At 33.2% G+C, this 13,819-nt stretch overlaps 1 protein-coding gene across 2 annotated transcripts; it reads left to right on the top strand.

Annotated features, from left to right (window-relative positions):
* Positions 1 to 48: 48 nt before the first annotated feature.
* Positions 49 to 13,532, top strand: LOC117691951 (alcohol dehydrogenase [acceptor]-like). 2 transcript variants are annotated; one of them, XM_066071284.1, is made up of 12 exons: positions 49 to 193; positions 6,145 to 6,293; positions 6,563 to 6,771; positions 8,022 to 8,211; positions 8,658 to 8,786; positions 9,817 to 9,938; positions 10,034 to 10,201; positions 10,388 to 10,532; positions 11,603 to 11,751; positions 12,170 to 12,362; positions 12,565 to 12,796; positions 12,927 to 13,532. In XM_066071284.1, the coding sequence occupies exons 1-12, from the start codon at positions 171 to 173 to the stop codon at positions 13,096 to 13,098; spliced, it is 1,881 nt and encodes a 626-aa protein (XP_065927356.1). In that variant the 5' UTR covers positions 49 to 170; the 3' UTR covers positions 13,099 to 13,532. The 2 variants fall into 2 exon arrangements, with proteins under 2 accessions (XP_065927356.1, XP_065927355.1); XM_066071283.1 differs by lacking the exon at positions 49 to 193 and adding an exon at positions 5,127 to 6,021.
* Positions 13,533 to 13,819: the final 287 nt, after the last annotated feature.

Here is a 13,819-nt window from a genome sequence, read left to right as displayed (position 1 = left end):
GGGCGTTACATAATAAGGACGAAACTTTAGCTGGTTCATATCGTCCGTCATTGTTAAATGGCCTATATTAGAAACGAGTTCAGCTGTCTTATTTAACTTGACTTCATTACTAGCTATATACCGAGAAGCGGTGTTTACTCAACTGTGGTAGAAACGACAAAAACATTCACATGGAGTTTCTAGATTCGTTGCGGTAAGGTTTATCATAAATTTATATACACATGTAGTATACTAATCCATAAGTTATGAAAACTACAATCACTTGTGGGACATTGATCAAAATGGTCAAAAATTACAACGTCAGTTTATCGGGCGTTTCTATTGAAAAAGAAAGTTGCATTGGCAGATTTAGGCAGGAGAGAATTGGTCGTACCCCATTTTACTTAAAATTTGGTGAAATAGTAGTACACAGGCAATCCTAGAATCCATTATGGTTAAAATGCAGCCTATATGTCGTTGAGCTTATAACTGTTTGGCAGACAGAGGGTCAAATATAAGCAGACTTCATCAAAATCAGCTACTAGTATTCATGATACATTCTTGTTCAATGATTATTTAAATTAATCCCATCACTCCCAGTTAATATGGATCTCTTTCGAAGTTTTAAAAAAAATGTTCATTGCAGTCTGTGTATATGTTGTTAAACATTTGATAGATATTAAATACTGGTGAAATGCTGTCGAGTATATCATTCAAATTACATGTAATAAATAATGTAATCTAATTTTAAAAATGTCTTCACAAATACTATTATTCTAAAGCTGGTATTTTTTTTGAAAAGGAACAATTTACATGCATTAACTATAGCTAAAAGTTATTAATCATAGTTTCAGAAGTCGTGAAGCTATATTTTTCCGATAATCCATGGTTTGCAATTCCAAACTAGATGCTGTCATTAGACAGTAATACCCGCACCAAGCGTTTGCCCCTAAATAACACTGTTTTGTACCAGTTTAATTAAAAATGAAGTCCACATGCAAGCTCCGGTAATACATTTAAAAATTATGCTTTTTTTTTACAGAAGGATGAGATCCCTTCCCATTTTATAATACACATGAGCAGCACTTTATGTGCAATTTTGGGTTGAACTGTTTGCAGTGAATTTTCAATTAATCAATAATCTTAACATATCATGTCATAGAAAGTATAATGGTCTATATAATTATTACAAACAAAATTAAAAATTAAATTTTGCCCCCTCCCCGTGGCGGTTGCCGGTTTTAGATTTGATTCTGTGTGCCTATATGTACATCATCGTGTGCACAGATTTAGAGAAGGGGTGGGAGTGAGGGGACCAGACCCCCCCATGAAAATTCATTTATATCAATCCAAAAATACACCTTGGACCCCAATGCTCTTACAGACATGTAAACGCTCTAACCCATTGCGCTTCAATGTTAGGTAAAATTATTTCGGGGGTAAATATTTAATTGATATTTTATATACTTTATTGTTTATCTCAATAGGAAGTATACGGTGTCCTGCACCACCTTAAAGCTTTTATTTACCTAATAAAATAGTGCAAGTGGATTTAAAGAATAGGTCATAAAAAAAACATGCATGTTACAAATAACTGATCTTTGTCTGAAGTTACGTACACAACACAGGTCTGCAGGTCTCATTAGCGGGTACTAGTTTTACCCAGCTCTTCGATTAGTTGGGTTCACGTTATGTGTTTTCCATATGCAGAAAATGATTAGATAAGATCAGCTAAAGGAATTCATTATTGTGTTTTAATTGGATTAGCATTATGATGTTGATATAGGTAAGCATATTACATGTAGTAGCAGTAGCACAATATAATGACATGCCAGCATACATAAGTTCTACTTTCTCTTTCTAAATGTGATCTCCCTTTGACAGCATACTGTATCATCATCTTTTAATATTTAAATAAGCTTATCATCGTTACCTATCCTATCGCATTTGTAAAGTTTCTGTCATTTCAATTGCAAAAGTTACTTTTTTTCATTTGTCAGACTTGCACTATTGAGTTGACCCTATATTGACCCTGTATAAACAATTTTGTATCAAATTTGTGTATTACATGTAAGTAAGTGTAGATACTTATTATTTTATATCAGTTATAATAGGAAGGAAGGAGTATTTCTTTCTTAATGTATTATAATGCATCAAATACAATGTAGGTCATGACCTTATAGGACTGTTCTGACCCCACGAAACAGGAAAATACAAAATATCTTCTAATGTCATTATGATGCATCAAATGGTGTAAAGTACATTAATGACCCCCCGCTGTTGTCTTTAACCCCCCCCCCCCCCCGCCTTTATGAAATAGGAAATGATACACTATATTTTTTTTAACATCTGAGATCTGAGATCTGAGATCCTCATCCCTAAACCATATAATTAATTCTTGCTCTTTGTGACATTGTGCGTAAAATTGTATATAGGTTATGCCCCCTTGGAGACACTCTGACATTCTTGAACTAGAAATAACAAAGTATTTTATCTTATTCATATGTAGTGTTTGATCCATGTGGGTAATTCCTAGCCTAATGATGACACTGCTTTACAATTGCCCCAAATAGGCAAATACACATGCATATAACATTTTGTTTATATATCTTAAAAAATGAATTAAGCAATTTCCAAAATGTTAATGTGCATCAGGAGAGAAAAAGCAATCAAGAAATGATTTAAAATTTGCTACTGTACACATGTAAGAATGTATTAAGAAGACTGAATCATTAGAACCCGGTTAGATTGGGGGGGGGGGGGGTGGGGTGAATGTGGAGTATAAACACTTATAATTTGAATCATTTATTGTTATTAATTTCGACTTGTCAATTAATACTAGTTATTGATCCCAAGGTAGATATATGACCTCTGATCATATCTCAATAGACCATCTGTCAATTATACAAGGTGTAATTTAATTTTTTTTTAAGAATAACATTTTTTACCAGTTTATAAAAATTTTAGACACCCAAATTATATTTTGATTTTAATAGATCATTCGACAATTAAGGGGGGGGGGAACAGTTTATATTTGAGTTTGTTTGGGGGTGGCAGTTCCAAGTCATATATTTGACAATTTTTTTAATGTAATTTAAAATGAGACTAAGCCATACTACAGTCATGAACATGAATAGTATAGAACTAAACACAAACTTATACATGTATATATATACATAGGAAGTATTACAAAACATAAATGATTGATCTATACATGTATCTGGGTTCTTAAATTGAATCATATATCATGTACATATTATATTGTTGTTTCTTTGTTCAAGGTATTACAGATGGTATGTAGGTCATGATCCCAAGTGCTCTTCCTGAAATTATCAAATATCATAAAAACCATTGAGATCCCCACCTTAATCCAAAGATATTATTCCTCCTTAGGTCATGGCGCATCAGATCATTATGGCATGTTAGTCATGACCCTAAGGGGTCATCATGACCCCCTTAGAATCAGAAATTGTCAATTATCTTTAAATCATTGATGTTTGATGATCCTATCTCTATTTAATCTTTATTATTAAGTCTCCCGAATGAAATTTGGAGACTTATTGTATTTGTACGGTTCTTAATACATGTATTATTATTCTTCGTCTTCTTCTTTCCCGCTCTGAACTTGTTTCTCAGAGATGGCTGAACAGAATTGTACAAAACTCTAGGATATGAGAGGCCTGCATATCTAGTTGTGCACCCTGGTTTGATTTTTCTCATTTTGGGTTAGACAATCACTTTTCGGGGGGGGGGGTCAAAATGGTGTGGGGTCTAACATTGAACCTTGTAGGAAGAATCGTAGACTCTATTGTAAATGGTAACTTGAAAAAGGACAAAGATAATAATATAGGGTTTTCATAATCATATATTGACTGTTACTGGCAATATATAGGGCTTATTAGATCTGACCCCTGGGGTCATCCCCACCCCCCCCCCCTCCCCCGGAATTTGAAATTACCATACATCTCAGAAACTGTTATAAACATGACCCCTAAACCATATATATTCATGTTTCTGATGTCAAGGGGCATCAAATGTTATGTAGGTCATGGGCCCTGTGGGTAGTCCTGACCCCCTCAAACAGCAATTCCCTTAATATCTTCAAAACAGTTGAGATCCCCACCCTTAAACCATATATATTCTTGTTCTTTGTGTCCAGGGGCATCAAACGGTATGTAGGTCATGGGCTCCGGGGGTGGTCATGACCCCCCTCGAACAGGAAGTGCATGAATATCTCGAAAACGGTTGAGATCCCCACCCCTTAACCATATATATTCTTGATCCTTAAAGGGCATCAAAAGATACGCAGGTAATGGGCCTCGGGGTTAAATTTAATTTTTCAAAACCGTAATGCACATCTATAGAACAGTTCCTATCATATCCCAACATATGATGCGTCTATCCATTAAATCATAAAAGGAGTTCTAGGATCTATGTTTTTTTGAAGTGATAAACGTCTATTTTCTGCTACTTTTTGACTCCCTGGATGAAATTTAAATTTTTAAAACCTTACTGCAGGTAATGGGCCTCGGGGTTAAATTTAATTTTTCAAAACCGTAATGCACATCTATAGAACAGTTCCTATCATATCCCAAGATATGATGCGTCTATCCATTAAATCATAAAAGGAGTTCTAGGATCTATGTTTTTTTGAAGTGATAAACGTCTATTTTCTGCTACTTTTTGACTCCCTGGATGAAATTTAAATTTTTAAAACCTTACTGCACATCTATAGAACAGTCCCTATCATATCGCAAGATATGATGTGTCTATCCATTAAATCATAAGAGGAGCTCTTGGATCTATGGGGGTTTTTTTTATTGATAAAAGTCTATTTTCTGCTACTTTTTTACTCCCTCGATGTAATTTAAATTTATAAAACCTTATTGCTCATCTATAGGACAGCCCCAATTATACCCCAAGAGATGACGTAGCTACTCCAAAAGTTGTAAGAGGAGTTCTTGGAACCACACTTTTTTGCAAAAAACGTCAATTTTTGTTGCCCACTGATCTCCTTAATAAAAAAAAAATTCTGGAACCTGATCACACTTCAATATGACACCCCAATCATATTCTAGAAGATCATTTGGCTAGTGCCAAAAAATGACGTTTTTGAAACCAGTTTTTTGTTTTAAAAAAATCGTCATTTTTCAGCCATTAAATGACCCCCAGGACAAAATTGAAAATTCCGAAACCTATTGCGCATCTATAGGGTACCCTAAAACATATTCCAAGAGATGATTTGTCTACTGTTGAAAATGTAGGAGTTCGAGGAAGAAGGTTTTTTTGTGAAAAAACGTCATTTTTTACCAATTATTTGACCCCCAGGACTAACAGGAGAGTTTTTGAAACCTTTTTGCAAAACAACATGATACCCAAAATCAAACTCCAAGAGTTCAGTTTGCTGGTTTATAAGATGTAAGAGCAGTTTGAGAAAGTAAAACGTGACAGACGGACGGACTGAGGGACGGAACAGGGTAACAACAATATACCCGAACTTTCTTTAGAAAGTGCGGGTATAATAATCGTTTTAAGTGTTTATCACAGTGCACATTTGTAAATCTTAGATTATTACGTTATCAACGGTTTACAGATAAGAAATATACATGTACAAAAGCGTTGTTAATTATAGTTAACAGTCAATAAACCTACATTTTAGACCGTGAAGCTATATCTAGCTTATTTACAAATTATTTTGTTAGTGATAAGGAAGATAGGTGGTCAACAGGATACCCATTATATATCTTTCATTTGTCAAATATAATGATTTGTTAAGGGTCCTCCACACACCTGGGAAAAGTTCTGCCTAAGTTCTGTCTTCTAAATAACTTATGGATAGGGAATTATAGCATGCGTTCGACTTGAAAATGACCCAAAAAATCTCACTTTTTGGGGAAAATATCAACTTTTTAAATTTTACCGCTGTTCATGAAAATAAAAACCCCTGCAGTATTCGAACGTATGAAACATTGATTATGATAAGCACAATTTTGTGAAATCAATTTGGCGTGCCATGATTGGAAGTTATTCATCATTAAAAAGGTAAGCGTTATAAATGTTGACCTATATTTTATTTTGTAATACGTTTAATCAAAGGTTATTGAGGAGTTTTAATAATACAAAATAAATATTAAACATTTATGATTAGAATTTTTTCACTTTTAGTGATCGGTTTGCTAGAGGGCGATGTGGAGGCTTGATTTGCAGCACTTTGGTGGTGATATTGGCATTCGTTGTTTACTTGTGCATTTACATCATTTTCCCAAATAAAGAAACATTTGCCCCGATAAAAGGTTCATACGACTACGTGATAGGTAATTCTTTAAGCTTGTACATTAAACTTATTTAGTTTTCCGTTATTTTAAAAGTTTCTTGATAGGATAACATTTCTGCTGAAATAAAGACTGAATACTAGAATCACATTAGCAACATATTTCTTAACTGAAGCAATAAGTGGCAGGAAAAATGAATTTGTTTGTAATAAATCTTAATAATCATACATATTTCCAAATATTTTTGTTGCTAAGAAGAAAATAATTATACTAATTTTTTTAATTATTTGGATGTGTTTTTAATTTCGTAGTCGGAGCAGGAACAGCTGGGTGCGTCCTCGCCAACAGACTTTCAAAAGACCCCCTGTCATCCATACTTCTCATCGAAGCAGGAGATTCCGTTCATGATGATAAACTAATGCAAATACCACTAGCAGTTGTATTTGCGAATTCAAGCAAATACGACTGGAAATTCATCACTGTTCCCCAGAAGAATTCTTTCTTAGGATCAAGAGACAAAGTATGAGTTTTAATTAATATCAAGATCTCTTGCATATTAAAAGTATCAACCGCGATAGTCCGCCATTTTGAAATATTCTGAACAAGATCTACATCTTGTTAGTGGAGATTTCAACTGGTGCAAATAATGCTACATCTGGGGTTTTTAATATAAATTTTGACTTGATACATAATTTTATTCAATTCAATAATGTTTAAGTCATTCTAATCCTAGAACTAATTCGATCAAATATACTGAGCAATCGTCCTTTTTAACAGGATATTTGTTACGCTTAACAAGGGTAGTAATTAGTAATTATATGATTTACTTTGGAATTTTATAATAACGCAGCTTTTCAATAAAATAAGTCACTAGCGCATTTCTGCATTGAATTGAAGAAGTATGGAATTAAATTAAAAGGTATATGTAGATGAATCAATTATATATCTCGGTAAACAGGTTTCTGCAATTTCGCTTCTAAATCTAATTAACTCCCAACGACCGTTTATTAGCTTTTTTTCTTGAAGTCAACACTACATTGATGTGTTGAGTGCTAATGTCATCATAAGACATTACACGATCCATTTGTAATCACTCTACCTTGAGAACATGTTTGAAGTTTTAATCATATATTCTCCGCATTCAATAATAAAACTTGAATTCAAAACGCATTAATTACTGCATAGAATCGTGCCATAAAAATGTAATGAAAATGGCAGTCAAGCCTCAACTTAACTCATTGTATCTTAAGCACAAAATATTGTTAGTATTGATTTTTTGAAAAAACAATTCAAATATTATATATATCTTTTGACAGAAAACCCCAAATAAATGCAAGTTGTTTCATATTCAAGTAATACTAGATATTTGGGATAATTTGGGATTATATATATCCATTATTCCATACAGCAATGGCAACGTCATTGATTACAGCGGAATTTGGCATGCTTTCATTAAATGAGCAGCAAATTCCCTACTAATCGAATTCCACGAACCCTATTTTAGGTCCTTAGCAAAGATGCCATTCTTTATTGGTGTATTATGCAATTTGTGTGGTTTGGATAAACTAACACAACGTGATTATCCCCCTTACTTTTCAGGCTCAGTAATTTTATATCACTGGACAAATGTAACGGAAATTTACCCACAAACTAAATGTTGGACATATTCATGTTAAAATAATATCTTCAAAACAATTACAGTGTTTTGATAATATAATAGAAATTTTCCAAATGTGGATCAATGACCTGTTGATACATGTATTTTCACAGAGGGGTACTTTGTCCAGTGGTCGAGTGCTAGGGGGCTCAGGTTCTATAAACTACATGCATCACATACGGGGTAGCCGCCATGACTTCGACGCCTGGGAAAAGGAAGGTGCAACAGGATGGAGTTATAAGGATGTATTGCCGTATTTCATTAAATCTGAGGATGTTCAAATACCAGAATTGAAAGACTCACGTAAGAAGAAAATTGTTTCATGAAACGAAAAACTTGCTTTCCTGTGCTTATTTATAATGTTATCTAAATTATCAGCTTTTATGAATCAATTGGTGCAGTTGTATTGTTGGGTTTGTTTTAAATATTGACAGACCTTGAAATGAGAAAGAAGGATGGTTGATTTTTGTTTGTGTTTAAGCACCTGAATAATTTGACATTAATTTGTATCTGATATGTAGATCATGAACAGTTTGCCAGACAAGCAAACAAAAGAAAAACTATTTTAAAAATAACTAAACTAATACCCTTACTATCTAGCATTCAAAAAACCAAAATTTGATAGAAAATACATGAAATAGTGTCTGGCTGATATGCACTTAGATACCTTAAATAAAACTGGTTCAATTTTTGCTACATTTATATTTAGTATTGAATAAAAAGTGAAAAAATATAAATAACTTTTACAGCCTACCGCAGTGTAGGCGGGCTCTTGACTGTCAGTTCGGGGACTGCAACAACAATGACTGACGTTTACCAACGAGGATATGAGGAGTTGGGATATTCCAAGGTGGACTGTAATGGAGAAACACAAATAGGTAAACCAAATGAATGAAGAATCACTTGTTCACAATATACCTCAGGATCTCAACTGGGTGGTGCAAATGTAAAAAAAAAGCATACAATAATAAATACTTGCAACTTCTAATAATATTCAAAATTGAATTCACAAACAGGTTTAACAAGGGCACTGCAAAGCGTAGCATCCCCTCGCAAAAAGAAAATAATGTGCGGGGAAATGCATGATTTAGAATAAACATGCAATTGAAAGGACCAAATATTATTCTAGCGAAAACACACCACAAACGTGTTAAACTTTAGTAATATAGTTTTATAAATTCTCTTTATCTAGTGACATACATTACGCATCTAGACAATCAGTGTAAGCAAAATTTAAGTTTCATTTTGAAAATGAAACGTAGCTAAGATCTGGCGATTTATAGTCTGCTCTATGAGAAAATTCGAGTAAACATGGGATAGTTTAAACCCCAATATTTTAAAAAGGGGACGTATCTTCAGCAATTCACATAAAATAAATTCCAGGTTAATCGTTTTCTTCTCTAAGTAATTTGTTTAATATACTAGTAGCCCGAAATTCTGCTCAGACGGCTGCTTGTTTTACAAAATATCAAGTTGTTGATCTCAAATGTTTATTTTCACAAACCGGAAGTCGTACATTAAATTTCTTAGCGTTTAAATTTAAATGATATTTTAAGCAATATATTACATAATTCATTGAAAATAAATACGGTTTGTCCTTCAAAATGTTTATGAAGTGTACGAAGTTTGATAAACATGCATGCGAAGGTTTTTTATAATCTTGCTAAAAGGGCTGAAATGGGCACACACACGCACAGCAGCGATGCTATATCCCCTTCACAACAAGTTGCGCGTGGGGATAAAAGGTATAAACATTTATGTAAAAATACATTAACATTTACATTATATTTCAAAAAGTGTTCGTTGACAATGAGTATCTTGCATGAAACTAATTTTTTTGAGTATGAAATACTTTACGTTAACTAAAAGAGACGATTGGGGGTAATTTATTGATACTGTAACCTACAGGATTCTACCATGGACAAGAAACGACCAGAAATGGAGAGAGATGGAGCACCGCCAAAGCGTTCTTAGATCCTGCAGCGGACCGCCCAAACCTTCACGTGTCAACAAATACATACGTCACCAAGGTAATTTTTAATGAATAGAGAAGAAATGAGCTTTAGTCAATTGGAATTCGATGCATATATCAAACCTCTATTTACCCAAACAGCAGAAACTTTAGATTTTGGTAGATAAAAACAAGGCTGTTGGAGTTGAAGTTATACGAGATCAAACAACATACCGGATGATGGCACGAAAGGAAGTTATTCTGTCTGCCGGAGGTATCAAAAGTCCTCAAATTCTAATGATGTCTGGCATTGGACCACAAGCGCATCTGCAATCAAAAGGAGTAAGGAGAAAACATTTTATAACATGAAAATATAAAAATAAAGGCAAACATCATTCGATACCAATCTGTATTTTAAAATGTGAGAACAACGTATTATTTGAATAATTATAATACAGGTAATTCTTTTTAAGCCTTTTTAAGCCTTTTTTTATAGAAAAAGAATAATGTTACTTCTACTCTTTATAGATAAATGTTGTGAAAGATTTGCCTGTAGGACAAAACTTGGAAAACCATGTAATGGTACCGATTTCTTTCAAAGATAACAGCTCGTCGGCGTATAACTGCTCTGAATTTGATGATCATCTAAAGCAATACATTGCTAATAAATCAGGTAGAAAATATTTTATACAAAATTGATCAACTAGACACGATCTCGTTGCGAGCAACGAGGAGATCTTCCGTTCGATTATTAGAAGGACATATGACATCAATGACTTTGATTTTCGACAACAAAACATGATATGGAAAAAGGAGTGAAGTACTAATGCTTTTTTGTATTGCTTTTTATAAGTTCTCTTACATTGTTTTTTTAAATACTTGCATTTCTTCCAATTAAGATAGAAAAGATTAAACTTGTTTACCTCTGGTCTATAACATTTCACCAAATATCCCTCAGTAAACGGCTACAGAGTTTAGGGCCATTTGGTCCCCTTATTTGAGAAACAAACCCCTTTTTCTTGATATCAAATGAAAGGTCTTGTAAATATAAACTTTTTTTACATTACATGTGTTAACAAAATATTTTTCAAAAAGAGATAAACAAAGAAAACCATGAAAAATTACGATGTTTTTTCAGTCTCAATTTTCGGGACTAGGCGAGCTTTATTGCCTTTTGAGCATGACAAATATAAATGCCAAATAGCACATCTACAATCTCTTGTTAACAATCCCTGAAATTTTGAACTCAATATCTTTTACCGTTAAGGAGGAGATCCCTGGACAAGCCGACCCTCTGAAAATTTCTAAAACGTCATTATCTCAAGAACAGAAATGACGTCATCAAAATGAAAAAAATGTATATTAAGTTTGTATAAATATCTATTAGATCTGAAAGTTTCATGAAAATCGGCCATTTTTGAGAAATCGCCTGCACACATTTTGTAAGAAAAAAAATAATAATTGGGGAAAAGAAACCGAACGAAAACAATAAGGTCTTCCGTTGGAAAACAGAAGACCTTAATAATAATAGGGAAAAAGAAACCGTACGAAAACAATTAGGTCTTCCGTTGGAAACGGAAGACCTTTTTAATTAGATTACAAACATTTTCTTGATGACTAAATATATTTGAGCTATCAAGACTAGCATACTTTTATCGCAATGTCTATAGTACCTAAATAAAAACAAAAAATAACATGTCATTGATTTTCAGTTACCTGAAATGAATTTTAATTACTCTACAGGGCCTTTCAGTAAAACTCATTTGGAGGCAGGTGCATTTCTAGCAGAAGAGGATAACCTACCCCCGTTCACTCAAATAACATTTCATAGTCTCAATTCTTTTCCTTTCTTTCTGATAGCCTTTCCAAACATTTTTGAAAAGAATCAAGAGGTACGTTTAAAATTGTAAAATATATGTATTTTAATTCATACGTTTTACATCATACGAGTACGCAAATCCAAAAAGACAAATCATTACCCTAATTTTTGGTGTGTTCTGAATATCAGTTCGAGTCATGGGGAAAAGGAAAGGTGCTTGTATATTAACATTTTACTCTAAACATCACCTACATTTGATACATATTGTCTATATATTTAGAGGGTTTTTTTTTAAATATTTACTTATCATCAAAAATATTATCAAATAGGTCGACCTTTTAACAATTACATTTGTGTCATAGTGGAAGGCAATTCATGCATCCAACATCCGAATTTACTCGTCAACAAAATTCATCATTGAACCATAATAAACAAGAATTTTCTGCAAGTTGGTCAATTTACAAGTAATTATCAAATGCATGTTATTTCAGACAAAGGACACAATGAAGCAATCTTGCAGTAAAGCGATGAACAACGCTGGGAATTCCTTTATGTCATTCGTTGTGCTTCTACATCCAAAGAGTCGGGGAACAATTCAACTGCAGAGTAGTGATCCCTTAGATCCGCCTCTCATAGACCCTAACTACTTGGATCACCCTGATGACCTTAAGGCGCTATTGAAAGGTAATAAAACAGTGTGAGAACAATGGAGACAGTGAAAATCCAAGTTGATTATTCTGAAATCAAGTCATTATGGCGATATCGAATATATATGATGAAAAATATTTGTCATAGTAATATACTAGTATATAATTTTCCAGATCAATATCAGGAATAATAATTAACAAAGTTTACAAAGACTAAGGCTTTATTTTGGGTTTTATAGGAATAAACCACGTTCTTAAACTGGCAGAGACAAAAGCATTCCAAACTGTTGGTGCCTCGCCATTAGACCCTTATCAGGAGCATCTTCCTGCCTGTCAAGAACTGCCTTATCCCTCAGAGGAGTACTGGGTCTGTAGAATCAAGTATTACACGCAAACAATGTTTCATCCAACATCCACTTGCAAAATGGGGGCGTCAGACGACCCCAAGGCAGTTGCTGATCCACAGCTTAGGTCTGTAAATCTAAATATTATAATCTTATTTCATAATATGATATAAAGACAAAATCATTTTTATCATTAAAAGTATAACTATTAGATCAAAACGAATGCAAATGTTTTGTTTGTCTTTTTCGTTTTTTAGAGTAAAGGGGATAGAGAATTTAAGAGTGGTTGACGCTTCCGTCATGCGCTCTGCTCCTTCCGGAACAACAAACGCTCCAACGATCATGATCGCTGAGAAGGCAGCAGACATGATTCTAGGAAAGGATACTGTTAAACATATTCGAAAAGTGACAGATAAACTCTTTGTTTAAAAAATAAAAGTTGTTTAATTTTGCTTAAAAAAAAAATAAAGAATTTATTGCAATTTACATTATGGAACTTTAAGATCATCAATTATGTTATGAAAAATAAGAATACCTTTTTGCGAAGAAAATAGCGAAACTTGATATTGCATTCCATTGTGAATACTTATGTAATTTCATCATCGATATATTTGATATAAATAGTTTTATTTTGATTAAAAGATTTGTAATTCTTATCAAAAGTGGTGATAAACAATAACTTACAAAACTGTGAAAATGTATTGAACAACTTAAAAAATTGACAGTGTATAGAACTACAAAAATTATTGCGAAACTTTAGACAAGAAAAATGAAAGTGAAATATTATTGTTAGATAATATGTTTTATGGCCTCATTGTATCGTAACCATCTATTTTTATCACAGAATAAATTTTTAGAATCTGGTTTATATAAGTTGTTTTTAACCTGAGGGTCCATTATATTTATTTTTTAAATACTTGTGCCTGTATCTTGTCAACAACCAATGAAATTGCCGGACTGTAATCACGTGAAAGTCAATTTTGTTATTACCCTGGACGTTTTTATGTAAACAGAGAGATTATTTGTGTGTAAATTAACCCTCCCTCCACCATCCACACTACACCCACCTAAATGTTTTATATATGCGACCTAAAATTTTACATTGTTTTGGTTTTCAAAATGGTACAATGTCTTGTATATGCCAACTTAA

This window comes from Magallana gigas, chromosome 9, assembly GCF_963853765.1.
Source record: "Magallana gigas chromosome 9, xbMagGiga1.1, whole genome shotgun sequence".
NCBI lineage: Eukaryota > Metazoa > Mollusca > Bivalvia > Ostreida > Ostreidae > Magallana > Magallana gigas.
Note: the sequence above shows the minus strand (reverse complement) of the source record. Positions and strands in the feature narration are given on the sequence as shown.

Excerpts from the sequence above, each read along its gene's own strand:
- LOC117691951 (XM_066071283.1), top strand. The coding sequence starts at position 5,993 with ATGATTGGAAGTTATTCATCATTAAAAAG. Across the intron at positions 6,294-6,562 it reads TTCATACGACTACGTGATAG|TCGGAGCAGGAACAGCTGGG; the intron begins GTAATTCTTTAA and ends TTAATTTCGTAG. Across the intron at positions 9,939-10,033 it reads CAAATACATACGTCACCAAG|ATTTTGGTAGATAAAAACAA; the intron begins GTAATTTTTAAT and ends CAGAAACTTTAG.